This window comes from Arvicola amphibius, chromosome 2 (genome assembly GCF_903992535.2).
Source record: "Arvicola amphibius chromosome 2, mArvAmp1.2, whole genome shotgun sequence".
In the NCBI taxonomy this organism is placed as follows: domain Eukaryota; kingdom Metazoa; phylum Chordata; class Mammalia; order Rodentia; family Cricetidae; genus Arvicola; species Arvicola amphibius.
In genome coordinates, this window is record NC_052048.2 from 157,436,389 (window position 1) to 157,455,494 (window position 19,106).

At 41.2% G+C, this 19,106-nt stretch overlaps 1 protein-coding gene across 1 annotated transcript in view; it reads right to left on the minus strand.

The window, feature by feature from the left end:
• Positions 1–18,893, minus strand: part of Ica1 (islet cell autoantigen 1) — a 138,831-nt gene extending 119,938 nt beyond the window's left edge. Inside the window, exons 1-2 of the mRNA XM_038319065.1 lie at positions 18,826–18,893; positions 201–285 (exon numbers count right to left, since the gene is read on the minus strand). Coding sequence (XP_038174993.1) covers positions 201–217 — 17 coding nt within the window. The 5' untranslated portion in view covers positions 218–285; positions 18,826–18,893. The remainder of the gene's footprint in view (positions 1–200; positions 286–18,825) is intronic.
• Between the last annotated feature and the right edge of the window lie 213 nt (positions 18,894–19,106).

Below are 19,106 nucleotides of genomic sequence, written 5' to 3' on the forward strand. Positions count from 1 at the left end.
GCAACACTTCTGTTGCTTGGTTTTTATGCCACATTGATCAGAGAGAGTAAACCAGGCTACACTCACATCAGAAAGTAGACAGGTGGTTATTTCTTGCTAAAATCTCCTTATCATCCCATTTTATCTTCATTTATTGAGCATTAACTGTGTAATTTCCACTTATCATTCTCCAATGGAAAAATAGGCAACAGATTCCTTACCATTTGTGTCCTGACATGCTTCTTTTTCTACTGTTGATTTGAGGAGGGGCAGAGAAAAAGCAAGATGTGATATGTTATATTAATCCTGAAATAAAACAAATGCATTTAATAGTTATACACTATGTGACAACTACGCATTGATTCAACACATGATGCGTTTTCAGTCTAGCCCAGATCTAGTTGCATGATAAGGGTCAAATAGTATTCTACAATAATGCCAGGTATTGGTGTCAAAAATGGCTTAGCTGAGTAATGCTGGAGCGAATAGCCCAAATGAAGCTTTAGGAAAAGAACAGGTAGGATAATGATAAAAAAATAAGCAGGGTGTGTAAGACTATATCAAATATGTTGACATTTATATAAAGCTTAAAATACATGAAATAATGCTATATATCATTGACAAGACCAATATTGTGTAATTTATTTTAAAAACCATTCTTCAAGGACTTTAGCATTCATATTTTTATAAAACATACAGTTGTTTGAAAAGAAACAATCAGCAACAAATAAATGGGTCAACTGTGGTGAGGCCAGAGTGCAGAATATGGACCTACACCAACTGTGCATGTTAAAATGTTAAGATCACAATGCTTAAAACACTAACTTAGCATGTTCGCATGTGTGAATGCATATGCCATGGTGCTCACATAGAGATCAGAGGACACTGAGGGTAAATTTTCTGCTTGTACCATCTGGGTTCTGTGGATCTACCTCAGGTTCCTAGGTTGGTGATAAGAGCCATAATCTGCTGAGTCATCTCACTGGTCCAGTCTTATTGCCCTCTTTTATATAATTTTAAATTAAATTTACTTTAACTGATATATAAAACACAAACATTATACATTCTAATAGAGTATTATGCTCTTCTGATATAAAGAATTTGCTAGAAATGATGACCTTTTTGTTCCAGGCAGCAGAAACTGGTAGGGAGGCTGCAGGATATGGTTTGAGAGCTGTACAGTGCTCTCAAGTATATATGGAGCATCTCAGTGTTTAAGACACATGATGAGTATTAGTATCTTCTTAGTATTTCATACTCAAGATCTTAGAGAGATAAATCAGAACATTTCAAAAACAAAAGACAAAAAATTTAAAAACCCAAATCCTCAAAGATCCAATAGATAGATACAGGATTCTAAGACGGTAGTGGAGAAGGATATATACATACATCAGGTCAGCAAACTATTTTTAGTAAATATGGGAGTCACCAATGTTTTTGGCCTCAATCTGCTTGCTCCCCTCATGAAAGCAGGCCAGTCCCAAGGGCAAAGCCCACCAGCTGCTCGGACAGCACTCCAACTTGCTAAGCAATTCTGGGAAAGAAAGGGCCTCCGCCTGACATAAGACATCTGGCTGCCAAGGGTGTGCTCAGCATGCATGCCAGCACTCTGGATGCCTGTCAATCAACTGATCAGTAAATATCAGGCAGGTCTGCTAACTAGCGCTCTTAAAATCACAAGGGGGTTTTGTCGCTGTTGCTGTTGTTGTTGGGTCTTTGTTTTAAAATGTTTTAAGAAAATGGCAGTGAGCATTTAAATTTTCAGCAGCAATTATTGCAATGACAGGGAATAATGGACTCTTCCTGAGTGTCTGAAATGACAGCAACCCATCACTGACACCCCTTTCCTTTCTCTTCCTCATGGAGGGCATCCAGGCATCAAGAGAAATAGCCTCGGGAAGGACACTCAAGATGAGTGTGCTTTGCCATCCACTCTGCGTTTTCTTCAAAGCTATGTTCAAGCTTTCTTACTTCCACAGACATGTTCCAACTATACAGTCACTTGACACTTCCAACAAAAATTATCATAAAAATGCGCAAAAATTGAAATTACTATACTTTTCCACTGAGTTTGATTTGCCATGAACTGTTAAATCAACTGATTAACTGATTTTTAATCTGTTTTGGGGTATATAAATGCAAGTGTGTGCATTAATGTGTGTGCACGTATGTGTCGATATCATTTGTCAAAGCTGTCCACCATGTTTTATGAGGCAGGATTTCTCCCTGAGACCCGAGAGATTCACAAGGGATTCCTTGGTCTCTCCCTCCCCAGAGATGGGTTTACAGACATATGCTTTTTATGTGAGTCCTGGGGTCAAACTCACATCTTTCTGGGCTAAAATTCCTTTCTCAGTTTTTTACATGTACATGACAGTGTATTGTAGGGCATTTCTGCACACCAGATCTCAAGAATGGTTCATCTTGCATGTCTGAAACTTCATACCCATAGAACTGGCAACTCACTATCATCTCTTGTCTAGCCCTGGCAATCACCATCAAACTTTCTGACTGTGAATTTCACAACTTTAGATACCTCATTATTAGTGTAACCAAGTAGTATTTGTGTTTTGTGATTGGCTTCTTTCACTTTGCATGATTTCCTTATAGAATGAAAGAATCAACTCTCTCCTTCCCCTTTAGCGCTAATAGTTCATTTTGTGTGTGTGTGTGTGTGTGTGTGTGTGTCCATGCACCACTGACACTTGGGTTACTCTCACACTTAGCTACTATGGATAATGATGCAATGAACATATGTACCATATACCTCTTCAGGATTCTTCTCTTATACAAATGATTTACAATCAGAAGTGGAATAGCTATGGTACCTTTTGTTTTGTTTGATTTTGATCTTCTACACTGAACATTCCTGCAGCAGGACATATGGTCCTAAGTTTCCATACCTTTGCCACTAAGAGTTACTTTACTCCAGCAGGCATTATCATATATCAGCTCATTTTGGTTTTAGTTTGCATTCCCCTGATTATCAGTGATGCTGGGCATCTTTCTGTAGTTTTGTTGACAATTTGTTTGTTTTATTAGACAAAGGTCTATTTGGTCCTTTCGTCATTTTAAAATTGAACTATTTTTTGATATTGAGTTCTTTGAACACTACATCTATATGGTTTGTGTTTTTTTCCCCCATTAAATAGACGGTCTTTGATTTTGCTTCTGTTGATTGATTGCTTTGCTGTAACATTTTTGATTAATTTTGGTCATTAAAATATCTATCCACTTTAGTTCTTTAGCCCAACAACAAATATCAGTGAGCAAACTGCCTCTCCTACACAGACTCTCTGGATGCTACTAGATTACACACCATCTGGCAGTGTACCCCCGGTGCTGTTGCCAAGCTACTGCACCACGCTGCTCTGGGGTGTTACACTCTACAGTTCTGGACTCCTTCCCTACTGAACTAGAATTTCAGGCATAGGGTCTGTAAACTCATAGCTACAACTAAATTTGCATATTAATGCGATTTCTAAACATATTAAAATCTAAGAACTGTGACTAAAGGAAACCCTTTCTGGACATGGATCTTTCTTAAAGAAACATGGAAAGATGCAACAAAAACACGGGTAATCAAATAGGTAAACCATGCGGGTATATCTGAGTATCTCATGCTAAAGCAGCTTCAGTCAGAGCTTCCGTCTCTTCCTACACACATTCAAACACCACACACCAAGTCAACTAATAAATATCTTAGATGTTTTAAACCCAATTTGCTCTATCATTTCCTAAACTGACAGCGCCACCATCAGTAGTCAAAACCATTCTGAAGCTGTTGACATGGTACAACAGGTAGATATGCTTGCCTTACCAGCCTGGCAACCTGAGCTCGATCCCCAGAACTGCTAACAAGGTGGAAAAAAACCAACTGAATCCCACATTCACAGCCTACCTATTCACGACCTACCCTTCTCTCTTTCTCATACCTCTATGAGATAATAATAATAACAAAATAGATAAAATTAAAATCATTGTAAGTCTTTCATTTTCATTATAACCCTTTCATCTTAGTTTGACATTTTAGTTAAACACTCATTGGAGACTAATTAATATGAAATAGGCATTGTCTTTGACTGGAACCAACTTATCATCTAAATTAGCTCCGTCCAATAAGAAAACACTCTCAGCTACAGTGTAGTTAGAAATGATCTGACAGCTATTGTAAGATAGAAACAATGAAACCTAATTTTAGTTTGTTATTTAGCCTAACATCTTTACAATTTGAAAACAGTAATCAATATAAAAATTTCTAGGCTATATTTCTCATTCACACTGGAACTGAATCCAAAATGAGTTGTATATTTTACCTACACATTGAGTTTCAGTTCAGACTGGCCCCACTGAAGGGTCCATAGTCTCCTGGGGTTAGTGGCTACAGTGTTAGACAGAGTACCATTGATAGTAAGGACAATTGAAATATCATACAGGCTTGTACAATAGGACCAACCATATGGAACTTTATAAATTCTCCTGTAAAAATGTTTCACTCTAAGAGAGAACAAAGTTGTCAATAGTTTCAAACTGATTGTAGACTTCAAGTGCCATGAAGACAAGGACACTGATATCTCAATCAGTATACCTTGTCCACAAGGACGTCTGCGTTTTTCTCAAGGAAGGCAAAGCAGTTCGCCAATGACGATGATAAAATGATGATGATGATGGTGATGATAGATCTGTTCAAAGATGTTGGGCTGTAAAAGTTAATAATGAAGATAAGTTTTATTACAGCAAAATAATCCTAGCAAGGAAGCAGTGATTCCCTGGGCAGTGGGAACTTTGGCCAGGACAGAAGTAAAAGGAAAGGATACCTTTCTGCTTGGAGGTCAGCTCCTGCCACTTTGATGATAGCCAAGACAACCAACCTACTTCCTTGAGTTTTGCAAGCTGCACCTTAACAGGGTTTCAATATGTTTGCCTCATAGCCCAGGGTCAGGCATGAAAACCCTGGTTTATTCTAGCCACCCCCATGAGACTGAGAGATCGTCTTGCCCTGTGGGGAGAACCTAGGAACAGGGAAGAGGAACACTTCATATTTTGTATTGGGGTTTTGTGCAATCATTATGTCCGTTTTCCTTCTTTAGATATGCTTCCTGTACTGAGTTCTCAATTCGATTCCCCAATACAAATAAATAAAAGCTATTAACTACTTGCACACTTGTCTTATAAACATCACTTTTAAAATAGCCATGGACATAAACAAAAGTCTTGGTTTTCTCCCTACAATAATCTGAGGTTCACCGAGTGCTGAGGTAGAATCTAACTTGTTGCTACGTACTGACGTAGTCAGTCTAGCCTTGCTGACATGATACTGGATTCTTCTTGACAACATGGTAAGAGGAAGGTATTTTCATTCCAAGCAGGCTGGCTTCAGCTGTAATGAACACTTGTTCTGGCCTCAAACACTCTCCCATGAGTCTTCACAGCAGTGAAGTTAGCTGGTGGCACCTCTGAGTACATAAAATTTATGAAAATAATCTAATTCTAAGGTTCATGAAAAAAAGGGAAGATTGATCATCATTCTGCCACTCTGATGCTGTCAACCCATGAGAATGTTTTAATAGGCAACTCACTTCCTTGTGAATTTTTTTAAGTGTGTCATGTTTCCTGTAGAAACCTTCATGTTTATAATTCCCCTTCCAGTTTCAGTGGTAGAATTTTCTCTCCCAGTCAATGGAAAGTTCTTCTGCTGGATGAAGGACATGAATACAGATACTGTTTTCTTGGGTGTGACCTGAGCTTATGGTAGAGTGCCTTTAATTGCATATTAAAATTTTTAATTTTCCTCTATTACTTATTCAAAATTTCTCTATTTTAGATAAAAATGTCACTATCTTAGAGTTGTTCAGTTCTGCTGTGTATATCGTCATTCAAGTTTCTTTGAGAAGTGGGCCATCATGCAGGAATGAGGTAGCATGCTGGAAGAACCCCTCAGTAAGACCATTCCTCCCTAACACCAGCACTGGTGGACCACAGAGCATCAAATCTAGGGCGCAAATCTGTCCACACTTCAACATCTCTGAAACCAGCTATGTGTCACAATCATCACTACCTTGCCAAATATTTGGCAGTCACCTTTCTTTCAAGGAACATAAATAGTAGGCCTCATGACAATGACTTCTTGGATCTGATGAAATACAGACCCATTCTTTACAATTAAACCTTAGTAAAAACTGCACATCGGTATATATCACAGATATCCGTGACCATATGCATATAACTGCACAGGAGAGCTGTGTCAGGGAATTGTCAGTATGATCTGTGATAGAAAACGCATAGCAAGCAAGAGCAAGCAACACTGAAGAGAAGGAGCAGCACTGGTTTCTGTCATGGCTTCTGGGTCAAGTCTCTAAGAATCCGTGGTTATGGCCAGGAATATGGTGTGAGTGGATATGGGGGGAAGAAAAGAGCAATGATGGGTGCAACCAGCCATATGCAGCTATGCATCATCACCACACAAGCACATGCACCAGGGAGATGCAGGGCCTATCCCTGAAGGCACTCGGGCCCTCTCATCACTTAAATTTATCCAGCAGGCACCAGAGTGGACACTCAGGTATTTCTTTCCCATTTATAGTGAGTATCTTTTAAATGCTGCCTTTGCTGGGGAGGGAGTCATTTGCGCATCTGTCACAAAGGTTAAGCTTCTGATGCCTCTTGGCTCCAGCTTCCCTCTGACTAGTTAATAATTAATCCCATATCCTCGCACCATTTCTATATTATTTAATAGCTTAATCTCATCTAAAGAATGACCAGTTTTTAAAATGAGTAACTTTCATATGCTGAAACCTACATGTTAGGCAATTATTTTATAAATCTCAACTGTACCTTACTTGTCTTCAGTTAGTTGACCACTGGTTGCTTCCAAGTAATCTGGAATAAGTCTTTCCATCTACTTCTCTGGTGTGTAAGTTCAGGCTGAATGCCAGTTACAACAGACATATGGAGTGGAGCCCTGTTTTTTCAAGTGCAGACCTATAAGCCTGGGTGTGCAATGCCGGCTCTGGGGCTTGCCTCATGAGAAGCATTAGAAAAGCACCAGGCAGCCTAGGTGTCCAGGTAACACTTAGCTGAGTGTCTGCAATTCTTTCAGCAGAGCATGCTTTCAACTCTTTTATTCTAGATGTTTATCTCTGGCCACTTTCCCATATGTCAATAATAAATTTTATAATTTCTTATGACTAGGAGTATGTTTTGAGTATAATTATTAAACTAGTTTCATTAAGAACACTGAAAAAAGGAACAGTTTCTCCAGGCACAGTTAATTGCATTTATTATTTTAAAAGCTTGGCTCATCAGATTGTGTCTTCATGTGGTTGAGAAGAGAGAGTGTCACAGAGCATAGGAGGCTCAATTAACCTTCCACAGGCTAAACAAATGACAGCGGTTTTGACTAGATTTTAGTGGGTGTTTTTCTCTCTACAATATCACAGGGCTTCTCTCTAGATTTTCATATATGATTACTTGAACATTCAGCAGATTCTATTTCTAGGTTTATGTCCCCTGAAAATTGTTTTGACATTTCATAAATTCACAAGTAAATGTGGGGCAAGATCATACCTTAATTTTGTGATTCAGAAAATTCTTACACAAGGAAAATAGAATTCTGACCTTATTCAAAGTAGCTAAGAGAGGGCTGAGTTTTTATTAAACTTTACGGATGCAAGTCACTGCCAGGGTTTCATTTCATGTTAATGATTTGATGGTCTTAGTATATTTTCAAATGATCATTTTATTCACGTATTAGAATAATGCAGACATTGACATACAGGGTGTCTTAGTTAGCGTTTCTATTGATGCGATGAAACACCGTGATCAAAGAGCAAACTGTGGAGGAAAGGGTTTATTTGGCTTCCACCTCTCAATTATAGACCATCATTGGAAGAAGTCAGAATAGGAACTCAAGCAAAGCTGGTACCTGGAGGCAGGAACTGGATGCAGAGGCCATAGATGGGGTGCTGCCTACTGGCTTGCTTCCCCTGGCTTGCTTAGCCTGCTTTCTTATAAAACCTAGGACCACTAGTCCAGGGATGCCACCAATCATCATGGGCCCTCCACCTCTGGTTCCTAACTAAGAAAATAGCTCACAGCTGGATCTCATGGAGGCATTTCCTCAGCTGAGGCTCCTTCCTCTCTGATGACAACTGTGTCAAGTTGACACATAAAACCAGCCAGTGTACAGGGCATAATTAACATTAATGATTCCACAAAACCATTCAAATCAACTTCCCCAAATAAATATATTTTAATGATTCCTAAAATGCTCCTGAATATCAGTAAAATCCGACACATCCACGACCACACCAAAAAGCTGTGCCTCTCCAAGTCTCTAAGTCTCCTCACACATCAGTAAAAACTACTAGGCTAGCTGACACAAGAATGTCCTCTTTCACAAAAACTATCCAGTCCATTTTAATTTCAGAAATATTGATAACAAAGAGAAAGCCCAGATAGAGATAATAAATGCAACGTCTTCTGATTTAAGATGTGGAAATTGGGTACCAAAATTGGAGATAACTTGTTTAAGTTGAGGTCCAAAGTCAGATTCTCATGGAGGAATACTGGGAAAAGGGTCAAAATAAACTAGAAAATTCAGACTGCTCACAAGGGGTGTGGTCTATCTAGGCCTCACTCCTCTTCTGTTGCTACAGCCCTGCTTTCAAAGGACAACCCTAGGGAAATTTTCTACTATAGAAAAATGTAGCAGCCCTACCAGGAGGCTGACAATTGGAGATAACAGACCTGAAGGGAATCTGTAAGTGCGAATCATATAAAAATGTGGATTAGTCAACTGGGACACTAGAAACAGTAACAGAGCAAATAGTTGGCCTTTGCCGATGAAGAGAAAACGAGAGAGACAGAGGAGAGGATTTGCTGTGTAAATTATATCACCTTTGATTTCATCTGTTTATATGACTTTCAAATGCTAATTTAAGTGCAGCATACAGATTTTAATCTATATTTATGGCGGTGCTTCTCTTTAAACCATTAACCTGAAAAGGTGAACTGTGAAGGTGACAGATGAAGAACACTCTACCAAGACAGACAAATGTTGGAAGAAACATCTATAAAGAAATAACCTCCCTTCAAATATCAGTACAGGGCATTATTAAATGACTGAACAAAACGTTGTTCTTAAATTGCATTTCAATTAAGACTCAAGAATAACACTTGGAATGCTATTGCAAATATTACTTTAAAGAATAAAAACAAGTCTAAAATTTTTTATAAAAGAATAATCTAGGGGCTGGAGAGATGGCTCAGTGGTTAAGAGCATTGCCTGCTCTTCCAAAGGTCCTGAGTTCTATTCCCAGTCAACCACATGGTGGCTCACAACCATCTATAATGGGGTCTGGTGCCCTCTTCTGGCCTGCAGGCATACACACAGACAGAATGTTGTATACATAATAAATAAATAAATAAATAAATATTTAAAAAAAAGAATAATCTATGATAAATGAACCTTCTCATGTAAGACTATTCAGTACCACTGGCCACATGTGGAACTAAACATTGGAAATACAGCTAATTGGAATTCAGATATACTGTTTGTATAAAACTCATAGATAGTTTGATAGTTTCAAAGACTTAAGAAGAAAAGTAAAACAAAGCAAAATATCTTATTAATAAATCTCCATCTTATTTATACAAATCATTTGTATTGCACTTATATAGCCATATATATTTAAATTCTATAAAATTTGATTTTATATTGCCTTTATATAATAAAACAAATATTAAATGAAATATGTAATACACATCTAAAAATATACATATATTTTATATTTAATTATATTCAATATATATGTTATATAGCTTTGTATTTCATACTAAAATAATTTTATGTATTGAGTAACATAAAAGTTAATTTCATCTTTTCTTTTATTTAGTGTTTTAAACTCAGAACACTTTAGAGCAACTAGACTGTTTCAAATCCTATCTACATGGCTATCAGTGTATTTTTGTTGGACAGCCTTGGTCTAAGGCATTAGCAAATCAGCATTGAGCATAAGTAACCATTATTCTGTGTTAAATACATGACACTTTGAATCCATTTCCTTCCTAGAGTTGGTGATTTTACTTTGTCATAAACATTAACAAACATATTCATATATGTTAAAGTGACTTAACCTATAAAATCATCATCCAATACATGTCCCTAGCATTTTTAGTTTGGTCCGGCCTACATAAGGCACTTGTTGACTCACGAAAGATTTGTCAGAGTAATAGAACACACAGGGAACCAAAACAGGAAGATGGCAAGTTAAAGGCCTGTCTGGGTTACAGAGTGAGACTGTATTTCCAAATAAAAGCTACCAAATGGGCTATGAGATGTGTAGGGGTAAAGTACTTGTCCAGCAAATGAGAGGCCCTAAGTTCAATCTCTGGTACTATGTTTTAAAAAATATGAGAATAATCCCTTTCTATTTTTATATCTATCATCTATCTATCTATCTATCTATCTATCTATCTATCTATCTATCATCTATCTCTTTATACACTTACAAATACAGATATAAAATAGATACAAATTTAGAGATGAAATACATGCAGATACAGTCATACACAAACAGAATGGTTAACATAATGGAAAGAACAAGACTGTGACTATAGAGTCCACAATGATATGAAATGGCACATTGGATTAATGCTAGCCATCAGGGGATGGTGACAGAGGCTTTTCTTTAAAATTCAGTTTATCACTTGAAGCCTCCTAAAGAGAATAGGATGTGTCTATGACTGTAGGCTCTCAGAGAATGTTCAGATCATTGAGTCCAGCCTTGTTTTCACGGCTAAGGGAACTGAGGCTCGTGGCTGAAGGAAATTTCCCAGGGCAGAGTAAGTCTGTTTCATTAGACGAAGACAGCTGAAGTCAACACACACCAGGATGCGGTTTATAAAATGTCAGTGCTGTGCAGAGGCCCGGTAAACAAGACACCATAGTTCCTTTCTCTGGAAATGGCACACATTCCAGGACTTTCCTTGGTTAAACTGTGGCAACTAAATCTTGTTTGAGTTTAGAGTTGCCTGTGAGCAAGGAACAAAGACCTTAAGAGTCAGAAGCAAAGCAAGAGAAAGTGATATTTTGGGGTATGCCTATTGACTTGGCCACCTCGCTAATGTCATTTGAGAACCTGTACGTGATACCTGCCTCAGATTCTTTCTTCTTTCTCAGCGAATATGCTTATGAGATTAAGTAGTCTCAAAGCCCAGAGCTCATATGGCAGGCTGCTTGCTTTGATGGGAATCTGGAAGGACAGGTCAGTGTGTATATACCTGATAGGGCTGGCCCAGTTACGATAACAAGGAAACGGCATGAAACCTCCAGGTCAGTAGGACAGAGAGAAGCAAGAAATAGAAGGGAGGGCTAGCCTGGCACCAACACATACGCTTTGCCGTGATGCTGCTCAGGGGCAGGGCAATGCCAGAGCACGGGATGAGGAGACTCCTGACGTCGGGGACCAGCAGGTGGCAGAAAGCTCCCCAGGGTGGCAAGGGACAGTACACATTTTACTCCTGCGCACTGGAAACCATGGCCTTTACTTGACCTGGACACCTGTCAGCGTCTGCTCTCCGTGTGTACTTCTTTACAACTACCCAGCACTATGGCCACTGTGGTTCCCTGTCCTTCCACTAAGAGAGACAGTCAGACCGCAGACCCCTGTGACCTTCGGCCTCCTATTAGCCCTTCTATTTCAAGTTAGTCCACTTCCCTTGGTCTCACCTTTTTGCTTGCATTCAAGTTCTTCCTACCACAAGGTATCGGCCCCTTCTTTCTCTGGAGGATTCCTCTGGAAAACACTCTACTTGCTAAACCTTCCTGAGAGTTCCTCCTCCTCCGTGCCCACATCTCAAGTATCACACTACCTATATGCCAAGCTCTGCCTTAGCTGTCTTAGGACACACTTAGCTTTATCTAGGTGATTTCATGTATTTCCACACTTCAGTCACCAGCTACATTCCAATGACTTCCACGATTAAACACCTCTCCAGAGTATGAGTTCAACACATTTCACCATCCCGTTCTCCCATCCCCTTGCTGCCCCCCTCCACAGTGAGCTCTTTACTACTGAGCTACCCCCCTCCTCTCTGAGACCTCACAGGAATGCTCCATAGACTTCAAATTCAGTACATCTCCAACCCAATCTTCCCTCTTCCCATGTCTACACAGTCTCTATGCTTGGTAGCAGTCCTAACTCTACCTAGGGGCCTAATTTGAGAAGTTGCCATCTCTCTCATGTTTGCTCCCATGATCTATCATTTCTCCTACAGCAGCCTTCCCCTTTCTGTTACACGGCCAGGCTGGCCTGGGCCATCTGAGGCCCGTACACCACTGTTTACACAATTACCATATGATGCAAATTAATTCAAGCTGCTTGTTCTGCAACTCAAAAGGCTTTCATCACTATTTCTTGCCATTAGAGAAACTCTAAAATTCTTGGCAAAAACACAGGACTCTTTTTCCCTCAGGTGTTTTGTTGTTGTTGTTGTTTTTGATACAGGTTTTCTCTGTGTAACTTTGGTGCCTGTCCTGGAACTAGCTCTTTTAGACCACGCTGGCCTCAAACTCACAGAGATCCGCCTGCCTCTGCCTCCTGAGTGCTGGGATTAAAAGCGTGTGCCACCACTGCCCGGCTTCCCTCAGGTTGCACTGTGTCACAAAGAACTGTCCTCCTGGACATTTCAGACAGCTAGTACTTCCTGGAGTATATACTCTGCCCCCTGAAAAGTTCTCCCTTCCATGCGTTTAGAATCTCCTCAGGAGACATATCTCCAGGGAAGCCTCCATAACCCAACACAAGCCTTCCACTGCATTTTTTCAGGGATCTCCCCGTTCCTGGGCTCCCAGTTAGGGATTAGTTGTCTCAGGCTGGAAATGCCACCACGCTTCATTATTCTCTTGCACGAGTTAGTCCTGTTTGTATCTCCTCATGGCCTCTTGAGAGCAGGAGCCCTCAACTTCATCTTTGGCTCCCTAGCACCAAGCACAGCACCAGTAAGTGCTGGACAAATCTACGACTATAAGCTGTCACTACAGGACACAAGCAAGGGGAAGCCACCCACTCCCAATTTGCAAGCAAAGAAAAGAAATTTAAAAAAACTTACAAAATAACTTCCTCATTGGCCAATAACTGGAAAACTGAAACCAGTTTTGGATTTCTGCCCTGTTTTTAACCACTTCACACCAGCCTAGGTTGAAATGAGGTTGGCTGATGAGGCTTACAGAAATTATCAGATAAGCACTGGCTCCGTTTCTGTTGACCTGTGGCCACAACAGTGCAATGGGCCAAACAATACTTTCAAATGATGAGGGACTCACTTCTATCAATAAAGAAAAGGGGGCACCGCTTATCAAAACTGGCAGTTTGCTTTCTGCCTCAGGATGCCTACCCCGGAAACATCACATAGAAGCCTGGGTTTCTTCTAAATAACAGAGTCCAGTCGCTAAAAAGTTTCCAGCACTGTTAAGCGTGACGTATCTTGGGAACAGAGAAGTAAAGGGAGCAACAGTGAAGATACCAAGCATGAATTCTTAACGTGTATATGAGCAGCATGATTTAGAGATTCCTCCTAATACTCTCACCACCAGAACTAGAGAGCCTTACTGCTCTTCAACTGAGACGCTCAGAAGAATCGGTATTTGTATAGTCAGTATCCCCTCACGAAATGTATATGCTTTGCTACTCCACAGTACTCCATTGCCTTGGCTTTTACTCTTTTAAATTTCATGTCTTTGGGTATAATTATATTCTAAAAGTGACAACTGCAAGGTTCTCAATTTCTAATGCCTTTTTAATAGCAAGCTTCTATTTTGTACTGATACTACCAATGCCTTTGCAATCACCTAGCACATAAACTGAAATTAATTCTGGGTTTACACTGCTTAGCGTAATTATTCTTCCTATAGGTTATCCGATATTTTTAGTTTCTGTGCCTACTTCACATTATGTACTTTCAAGTAAGGATCTGGAGCAAGGACCACAAATAAGGGAGACCATGCCTTTGGCTTTCTGGGTCTGAATGACCACATTCAGTATAAAATTTCCTAGTTCTATCCACTTACCTGAAATTTCATGATTTTATTTTCCCCTTACAGCTCACTAAAATCCAACGTAAGTCCATGTTTTCATTATCCTTCATCAGAAGGACATTTAGGTTGTTTCCATTTCCTAGCTACTGTGACTATAGCAGCAATGAACACGGATGACCCAATCTCCGTGGAGTGGGATGTGCAGTTCTTTAGGATGTGCCAAGGAGTAGTATATCTGGGCGATACAGTAGATATACTTCTGAGTTCTGAGAATTCTTCATGCTGATTTCCAGAGTGCCTGCACCAGTTTGCAATCCACCAACAGGGAATGAGGGTCTTCCTTTTGCCCACATGCTAATTGGTATTTATTGTCAATTGTTTTCTTGATCTTAGCCATTCTGATGGGGCAAGAAGGAATCTCAAGTAGATTACAGTTTATGAGCCTTTCAAATTTGCATGTCCCTAAGAATGTTGTCTATTTTTTGAGATATTTCTTAGACATTTTTCTTTCTTCTTTTGAGAACTATATGCCAATTGGATTACTTTCTTGGCTCTTCACTTTGAGTTCATTATATATACTGGATATTAATCCTTTATCAGATATATAGCTAGAAAACATTCTCTCCCATTCCATGGTCTTGGGACCTAGAGGAGAACCCACAACTGCTACTTTTCTAAGCCAGAGTGATTATCCAATCGCATCGTAAATCATATCCATATATCTACAGATAAGTTCAGCTCTCGCACCTCATCAAGGCTTCTTTCTGCAGTCGATAGAGAGCAATGCAGAAAGCCATAACTGATCAGAACTCTGAGAACAACTTACTGTGGGATGCCCAGCCCCAAATAACACATTTATAACACGACCTCCCACACTTAAGGCTCAGAAAACACCATGGAAGATGAGGTGGAAAGATTTTTTAAAATTATTTATTTTTATGTGCATTGGTGTTTTGCCTACGTGTATGTCTGTGCGAGGAACTGGGGTTACAGAGTCTTGAGCTGCCATGTGGGCACTGGGAATTGAATCCTGGTTCTCAGGAAGAGCAGTCTGTGCCTTTTTAACTACTGAGTCATCTCTCCAGCCTGAGGTGGAAAGATTTTAAGAAGCAGAGGGCCAGGATGTCTGGTGCAAGATTAGGTCTTTTATATGTTTATCACAGGGAAATCATATCCATGAACTCTCAACAATATTACTGAAGTCTAAACAAACCCCAGACAATGACAACATCAGATGACAAGCCAATGTGGACAGGGAAAGTCTCACAAGGCCCCACCCCTAGATGGAAAATTACGGGTAACTAATGACTAGCGAGAGAGGAAAACTTAATTAAGTCTTCTCCACTCCCCTGATTGGTTATCCAATAGCAAGTGGCCAACCATAAAACATATACATACAAGTAACACCAAACATATTCAGTAGTTGTGTTTTTATATATGTAGGCATGTATCAGTAATTTTAAAAACTCAGAGGGTGCCAAGGTGTGGGAGGTGGACCTGGGGAAGCTGGAGTAGAAGTCAAGCAGGGGGAAATAGGATCAAAATACATTGTATAAATTTCTCTAGGAATACAAATTTTATATTAAAGAAAGTCAACCTAGAAGCTAAAAGACAGAGCAGAGCAGGATTTCTCATGTCATGATATTCAGGAGGCAGACAGAGTGAGGGAACAGAAAAGAGGCAAGACCTGATAAGACATAATCTTGAAAGGTATGCCCCTATTGGACCACTTCTTCCAATTAAATCCCATCTTCCACTACTGACATTATTATGAATCCATTAACGAACAAATCCATAGATTAGGTTAGAGCTCTCAGGATCCCATCAGTTCTCCAAACCCCATCTTTGAACACTACATTGGTGGCTAAGCCTTTGACACCATATTGATGGCCAAGCCTTTAGCACATGAACCTTGGGAAGATATTTTTGTACAGGCTCCAATCCTGCTCAAACTAAGACTTAAAGCCTGTATGTTCTCTGCAGTCTTCCTTGGCACTATATATGATGGCAGAATAAAACATAATTGGAAACCAAGACAAAGGAAAAGATTTCACTTCTATCAGTCCTGGAGTCTGAGGCTCTATGAGGCGTCTGGATGGGTGTGGGGGGTAATAAGACTCATAAACTATAATCTACTCCACTCCTTTGACCACACATCTCTTGTAGCTGATCACAGTGAGACACTAGTGACCATTGGCTAGCTCTATTGTTGCCACCTAGCTTTAGGCCTCCAGCTGTCAAATCACCCAGTAAAGAGGAAGCCTGCGTCCTGATCCGGGTGACCCATCAGTGCCCCATCTTCTCCTGCAGGTTCCTCTAACTCTAGAGCTCGTGCTCAACTCTGATTTACTCTGCTAGGTCTTGTCACAGTTGTCACCCTCCCTGTGGTAGTTTGGATGTAATTGTCCCCCCCCCATAATTTTATAGAGAGTGACACTACTAGGAGGTGTGACTCTGTTGGAATGGGTATGTCCTTACTTGAGGAAGTGTGTCACTGTGGGGCAGGCTTTCCTATGCTCAGGATACCACCCAATGTCACAGTTTCCTTCTTGTTGCCTGCAAGATGTAGAACTCTCAATTACTCTTCCAGGACCATGTCTGCCTGCATGCTGCCATACTCCCTACCACCATGATAATGGACAGAACCTCTGGAACTGTAAGCAAGTCCCCTCAATTAAATATTTTACTTATCAGAGTTGCCTTGGTCATGGTGTATCTTCACAGCAATAGAAACCCTAAGACACGCCCCTTCCACTGATAAAACTGTTTCTACCTGGAAAAAATGTACCTGTGTTATTGGATGCATTGAAAATAGTCATGTTGAAGATTTTCTACTGGGGAACAAGATTTAATGTAATTTTCATATGTTCAGATACAGAAATAAGGATGCTCAGACACAGCAGTTAGAGACGTACTTAGGTTGACCAGATGGTGAAAAGGGTATAAAATCACAAGCAACTACCACCTGGTATCTTTAGCTTCATTGGCTGAACACGGATCAGCTATCTAATCTCAGTCTTCCCTACTTACTGCAAGTAGCAGAACTCTAGTTTAACTGCTATGCTTTCTCAAGATTCGTTTTTAATAACATTGCAACCATTTTCCTAAGTGATAAGAAATGCTATTTTATAATAATAATAATATTAATATTAATATAATATTAATATTATTTTATATAGCATTTCTTGCAATCAAAACTCATGTACTGGGCTAAGACCAATCACATGTTTGAGAGACTAAGAATCATAAACTTATTTTGACCCATAATATTCTCTTCAAAGATGTTATAAAAATAAAAACTGAAATCTAAAAAGAAAACAAAAGCAGTTGGGGGTGGGCAGTGACATAGTTGGCAGGTAAAAGTACTTGTGATACAAAGCTGGCAACCTGAATTTAAGCCCAGGAACCTATGCAAATGTGGAAGGAAGAAGACAATCACATCCACAAAGTTGCTCTCTGACCTTCACATGTGGGACACGGCATGCTAAGCGCTAAGCGTGCTCATAAATCATGCACAGGCAAATATACAAAACAATAAACAGTGTGTGCGTTTGTGTGTGTGCACGCGCGCGTGTGTGTGTTGGAGCGTGGATTTAATAATCACGTCCTACTTTACTCCCTAACTTCAGAGCTCTAGAGGTGTCAGATTTAAACCAGAGAACCATGGGAGCCAGTTCGAGAGACAGTGCTGAAATAAACGGTGATGTTTTCAGAAAGTTATCGTTTATAGGACCACAATGGTCAACAAATATTCTGAGTGCCTTCCTTCCTTCATCACCACTTTCAAACAAGCTGGTGAGATGTCTTCTCCAGGTTCACATAATTTTCAGTTACCAGATCTTAGGCATCAAAGGCTGCCCCCCAGGTTGATGGACAATCCCTTTCTTAAATGATTTGCAATGCTGCCTAAAAAGGGGAAAATATCATCTCCTTTCTAAACATTAATTTCTCTCCAAAAGGGGCAGGTAATACCATTGGCCAACATTTGGGCATGGGGCATTAAAGGCCCCTAAAAAGAAATTGGGGAGCTTTGGGACTCTCCAAGTCAAAAGATAGTGGAGAGGTTAACGAGAGCTGCTTGAGAGAAGAATGGCCTAACAGGATATACTTTCAGAGGAAACAGGAGCAGCATTAACCTCAGGGCAGGAAAGGCGGAGTCAGCAGCGCAACACCCAAAGAAACCCGCGCGCCAGGGATTACAAGAACGTGGCATGCTCAGTGACTCTTCCTAGCCCGCAGGTGCCAACCACAGGCCTTCTGGTACCAGTCATTAAAAAAAAAAAAAAAAAAAAAAAAAAAAAGTACCCATCGGCTCTTGGCCACCCCTGCCAAAAATCAGCAATGGAGGAGCAGCAAAAACAAACGTCAGATACCGCTGCAGGTGAACTAGGCAACAAGTCAACCCTAGACATTAGTCCCTGTCCAGAGGGGACCTGGACGGGGCGGGGGTAGGCCCTCACGCCTGGGAAAGGGAGGCCCGGGACTTGTGGGTATGCGGCTTGGGTGTGGGAGCAGGTGCTCTCGGGGCTTCCCTCCCGCTTCCCGGGAACTGACGCACGCTCCTAGAGCGCGCGCATCTTCCACGGATCCAGGCCTGAGGGAGGACCCACGGGAGGGAAGGGGAATGATGCTCCTCCCGCACCCGAATCCGGGGCGGACGAGGTGACCCGCCTGTTACCCGCCGCCCGCAAAGGGCAGCGGAGGCAGCCTTGGCTTGGCATTCCCAATCGCCCTGGCTGCCGGGCGTCTCCCGCTGCAGCATGCAGCCCGCCCGGCTCGCCCCCGTCCCGGTCCCGGAGGGCAGGTACCTCGGAGCCCCGGCCCCTAAGAGCCTCCCGGCGGAGATCCGAGCGTCCCTCCAGCTCCCTGCGCCGACGTCAGCGTCAGCTCTGGCGAGGGAAGGGGCGGGGAGCGCAGGAAGCGGTCCTTCCTGCAGCGGCCGCCGCCAGCCGGAATAGCAGCGCCGAGCCCGCGCACGCCGCAGCGCAGCACCGCGGCCCGAACGGGCACCCCCACCCCGCTACCGCACCGCGCCAGCACCCGCAGCCTCCCACCCACGGGAACAGCGACGGGCGACAGCTCTTGCCAC